This window comes from Buceros rhinoceros, unplaced genomic scaffold (assembly GCF_000710305.1).
Source record: "Buceros rhinoceros silvestris isolate BGI_N320 unplaced genomic scaffold, ASM71030v1 scaffold10055, whole genome shotgun sequence".
Lineage (NCBI taxonomy): Eukaryota > Metazoa > Chordata > Aves > Bucerotiformes > Bucerotidae > Buceros > Buceros rhinoceros.
Window position 1 is genome coordinate 82474 of NW_010413428.1, and position 5280 is coordinate 87753.

Sequence of the window (5280 nt, forward strand, 5' to 3'; positions counted from 1 at the left end):
CAACAGCATCCTGGCTTGTATCAGCAATAGTGTGGCCAGCAGGAGCAGGGAAATGATTGTCTTCCTGTACTCGGCACTAGTGAGGCCACACCTTGAGTACTGTGTTCAGTTTTGGGCCCCTCACTTCAAGAAGGACATTGAGGTGCTGGAGTGTGTCCGGAGAAGGACAATGACTCTGGTGAAAGGTCTAGAGCACAAATCATATGAGAAATGGCTGAAGGAACTGGGCTTGTTTAGTCTGGAGAAAAGGAGGCTCAGGGGAGACCTTATTGCTCTCTACAACCAGACGACAGGAGGATGTAGCAAGGTGGGTGTTGGTCTCTTCTCTTCCAAGTAACAAGGAATAGGAGCAGAAGAAATGGCCTCAAGTTGCACCAGAAGATGGGTGCAATGGGTGGACTCAATGATCTTAAATATCTTTTCCAACCAAAATGACTCTGTGATTCTGTTCTGTAAGCTGCAGAAGAGTTTTAAGTCTACAACCAAATTCATAAAGGTAGGGATTTGAACCTTAGAGTAGGATCACCTTAGATATTTCCTCCCATCCTAAACCAGTCTGCTTTGTGAATAGCATTTTAGTCCCCCTATAAATCTAAAGGGAAAAAAAAAATCCTAGCATCACTGAAATCACACCCTTACTTTTAAGCTCCCTTTTACTCATGTGAAATACTTTGGAGAATGTGTAGCCAATGCAGATACAGAAAACAATTCACTCATCCTTGTTGCTACCACAAAGTGGAAACATTGGTTCTCTGGGAACTTAAGCACTGTTGACAATTAAAAAGAGAAACAAATCCCTATGAACCTCCAATCCCCCACCTAAAACAAACACTTCAAAAACAGCAGATCATATCAAAAAGAATTTAGCAACAAACTATCATATTAGTTTAACAGTATAGGTACTATGAGGACTCCAATAAAAAGATGATCTTCGCAATATACCCTCCACATCAACAAGAGCAATGCTGCAAGTCTTTAAACATGCACTTAAAAACCAACCCAAATTGTTCTTACCTCATGCCACTGTCTACTTGGCTTGTTTTGTTTGTGTTTGCATCCCACAGAAATATGGCACTAGATTTGTCTGTGATTATTGCTAAAGTATCTCCATCCTTATCCCAGTCCATAGCAACACAGTTACTGAAGGAAAAAAAAATGTAATGTAAATGTAATTCACTAATAATGTTAAAATGTTTCTAAGTGTACAGAAACCACCAGAATTACTCTGTTCAAGTCCCTGTCCTTCCTTTTCCCTCCCAAGCAAACCCACGATAGACTGCAGTTATCTGTAAAGTGTACTTCTATAGCAAATCTCGTGGAAATGACACAGGCTGAAAGGAAAGTCATGAAAGAGACTGCTGTCTACATTCTAGTACTTAAAATACTGCCACCTTGATTTTCAACAGACAGTGAAAACCACCTGTAAGGTTCTGTTTTGTTACAGGCTATTCAATGTTAAGATTATTTTTCTCATAGTTCAAGAAGCATAACGAACTTGGACAAGCAGCCTATGGAGAAGCACGTAAAACCTCTACTTACAAATAGTTTCCCCGAATGAAGAGAATAGCAGACCCACAAGTCTCTAGTGAACTGGAAACAGCGTTTACAACATCGACTTAAAGCACAAATACTGCAAGACTAAGAACCTATGCCATCTGACATCGTTCTGTTCTTTCTAGATAATTAGGTTGATAGTTTCAGGTTAAAAAGGTATCTATCTCTATGAAAAATTTCACTCTCATAACCAACCAAATGAAAACTCATAATGCGAGCAATTTCAAAAGTGTCTTTCTGAAACACACACTGCTGTGAACTGATTCAGTAAGTTTTCAGCTCCAGTTTCTCCAATATCTCTTTTTAAAACCTTAGCATTTTATTCTAGAGAATAAGTAGGTAAATTCCCAAAACACAACCATGAATACTTAACAGCCAGTCAGAACACCAAGAGCAGGAATAATAAAGACAAAAAGGAAAAAATAACCAGGGAAAAATGCAGATTGATAACTAGGAAACAAAACAAATTCTATCAAAATAATGGCAAGAAGATGCTTATACCATCAATTATTATAGCAGAGTACATCCGATATTCTGAACTCTATTCTTATGCAAGGAGAAGCCTAGCAGTTAACAATTGCATTTGATTAACAGTTAACCAACAAAGAAAGCAGCAAAGTTTGGCCTGAGGAAGCGAACCCCCATATAAGCACACTTGTTTCTGATTAAATTCTATTATCACAAAAATTGAATTTTATTCTAACAGTAATAATTAAGAGAGGACTTATTCTTCAGTCACACCAAAGAGTTGGAAATAAAAATTCAGAAAAGTCAGTACTATTCAAACTACCACAAGCAGATGTCAATCATTTTGATGTGCCTTTAGTTTCTTCTCCTCTTTGCCTTGCCATGAGAACATGGCAGTATTTTAAAACTAGTTTAGATATTATATGTTTCCCTGAAGGAAAGGGTCACATCTGTCTATCAATGCGATAGTGGTATCAGTGTCCATGAGCAAGGTAGACACACCTTTACACCACCAACACCAACCCACATGACAGTAGAAGATCCCCAGTCCAAATCTTCTCAGATTTCACCACTGACTACACAGTTTTCCTCACCTCTGGCAGTCTACTGTAGAGAATTGGCATTTATCGTACACCATGTAAAATACAACTCAGAATGCGCTGTGCCATGGATGCTACCAAGCCCAAGACACTGACACAGTCAGCCCACATTATGAATGGCACCTAACCAGAACAAGGTTTTGAAAAAAGATGCAATGGTCAGTAAAATACAGGTGAGTCTGGTAAAGACAACAAGAATCGCATCTCTTGCTTTGGTGGAGGGTGGCAACTACCATGAGCTGCAAAAACTGGATTTCTGGAGAGTTCCTGGGAAGTTAAGTGATGCTGGCTCACATCTACCAAGGACATAGAGATATGTAAGTGACATTCCAGAAATGAAAGCCAGCTAGATTAGAGGCTTCAGATTTAAAGCCTTAGTGGGAGTTTTGCTTAGTGGGCTCCACCTTAATCAGGTAATTAAAAATAAAGAATAAGGAATTTGCATAAATATTTAAGCTAAGAGCAGATAAAATACTAAAAAGAAATGAGGAATACACAAATGAAACTATTGCTGCATCAGGTAGTAGTAGATTTATAAAAGTAAAAGTAGATTCATAGAGCAAAATGGTAGGCTGACCTGATGGCACCTGTCTGCACCCAGGGAGGTTTCCTCTGGGCCACATCTAGCCTGTTCCTAAGGACTGATTGCCTTTTAGCAGCTAGACTGCATCGTCTAAGGTACACCACCTTCTACATTTCATCAGAAAAGGACCCAGTTCGTACACTCCAACACCACTCTCTGATGTGAACCAAAGTGTGGTGATCAGGAAAAGGAGTGAGATTCATTTCAGAAGCACACTCTCAATCTAAAGTAAAAATGCCAACGTATATGTTATGCCAGTGATGTAAGTAAAAGGATAGCTTTTCTCAGTAAGGTTATGATAATAAATTAGTAGAAAACTGACAGTAGCAAGAATGCAGGTGCAACTAGAATGACTCAGATATATTGTATACAACCTCACTGTTCTTTCTTAATATGATAGATCTTTTCCTAACATTTTAATGAAGTAGATTGAGTTTATTACTAATAAGGAGTTCTTTGGGTAGGAAAAAATATTTTTCTGACTGTCCTTGATAGCTTACTATGAGTTCAGCTTCTACTGTCTCAAATGCCATACATGCTCAGCAGCTTGTCTTCTTTTCCAGGTATGTTCACCAGAGATAGTATCCCTTCTTACAAAGTTATCACATTGTATAAGCTCCTCACCAGAAGAGAAGCACTTTTAAAGAAAACAACAAATAAAACAATTTAAACCTATCTTAATACCTACCCTGGTAAGTTGATTTCATCTCTCTTCTGACCATGACGATCAAAAATTTTTACAGCACGATCACCTCTAAAAAATATTAATGTAGATTAATTTCCTTTCTTCATCAGTGGTCTCAATTGACAAATGCAACGAATATTTGTAATCTTACCCTGTTACAGCAAGGAAATTTCCCAAAGTTTTCTGCCAAGCAAACTGCACAGGGGAACCAGACCAAGCTTTTTCTAATAGACTGAATACTTGCTGCGAGACAAAAAAGATGGAAAATGACATACCTTAAAATCATATGCATATGACAACAAACAACTTCCTAACATGTTAGCAACTGAGGGTACTATGGAGGAAAAAACCCCAAACCTCAAACACAACTTGTGGGTGATTAGCACCGAAGTATCAGAATTCCATAGAAAAAAATCTTCCGGTTTGTGCCGGAAAAATTGAAGTTTCTTGTACTGGATGTCTGCATTGAGAACTACTGTGACTACCACAACTGTTACTTTTTTCTCTTACAGAGTTACTGGACTTAAAAAATTGCATGAGACCCTCTCCGTCCTGACCAAAGACCAGAATGTTTAGTTCTCTAACTTTCATGGAAATGTCTTGGACCAGAAAGCATCCTTAGTGTGAACCTTCTGAGAACACAGAAGGTTCAACGTCTACGCTTTTAAAGATATGTAACTATTTTGTCCTCTCTGAATTGCTGGATCTTAAAAAGCTAAGACCTCAAAGCTACTCACATGTAAAAAGAGATTGACTTCAAACTAAGGAAGTGTCTCAAATTCCATTTTCTTTTACATTACCTGCACAGATTTTTCTATAACTTCGGTGGAAGATATTTCACAGCTTGTTATCACTTTTCCCCTCCCAGGTCATCAGATAACCACCAGTATCTGGTCCACCAAATGCCTGGCAGGCTTACTCAAGTCTCTGCCAAAGGCCCCCATCCCTTCTTTCGCGTTAATATAAAGTGAGGCATTCTTCAGGTAGGATTTGCATTTCACTCCCAAAAAGTGTAAGGTTAGGAGCACCACGTGCCACAAGCACAATGAACATCTCACAGTTATGCTTGATTTAAAAAAAAATTAATAAAATCTCTAATAAACCGAGGACACAGGAAATCATTATGGGAGTGCAGGCCAGCTCCAGCTCTTCGTGCTCTCACTGCGCAGGCATGCATAAACTAAAACGCCCTGAGGGGGTTCAGTAGGAAACTTTCCTTTTGGCCCAGTCATTTAACCGTTGCCTGAGGAGCGTTCATCCCACCCTTCTCCGCTGCCAGGGCCAGCATTAAGGCCAGCGACAAAGCGGCGGGAAACCCGACGTCCGTCCATAACGGCTTCAGGTGACGCGGCAGCTCAGGCAGCTGTCGCGGGAACAAACAGTCTCAGCCT

At 39.5% G+C, this 5280-nt stretch overlaps 1 protein-coding gene across 1 annotated transcript in view; it reads right to left on the reverse strand.

Annotated features, from left to right (window-relative positions):
- Window positions 1–4132, reverse strand: part of WDR19 (WD repeat domain 19) — a gene marked incomplete at its 5' end in the record, with an annotated part of 44409 nt that extends 40277 nt beyond the window's left edge. The window contains 3 exons of the mRNA XM_010136724.1: window positions 1015–1140; window positions 3893–3958; window positions 4041–4132. Of these exons, the coding sequence (XP_010135026.1) occupies window positions 1015–1140; window positions 3893–3958; window positions 4041–4132 (284 nt within the window). The remainder of the gene's footprint in view (window positions 1–1014; window positions 1141–3892; window positions 3959–4040) is intronic.
- Between the last annotated feature and the right edge of the window lie 1148 nt (window positions 4133–5280).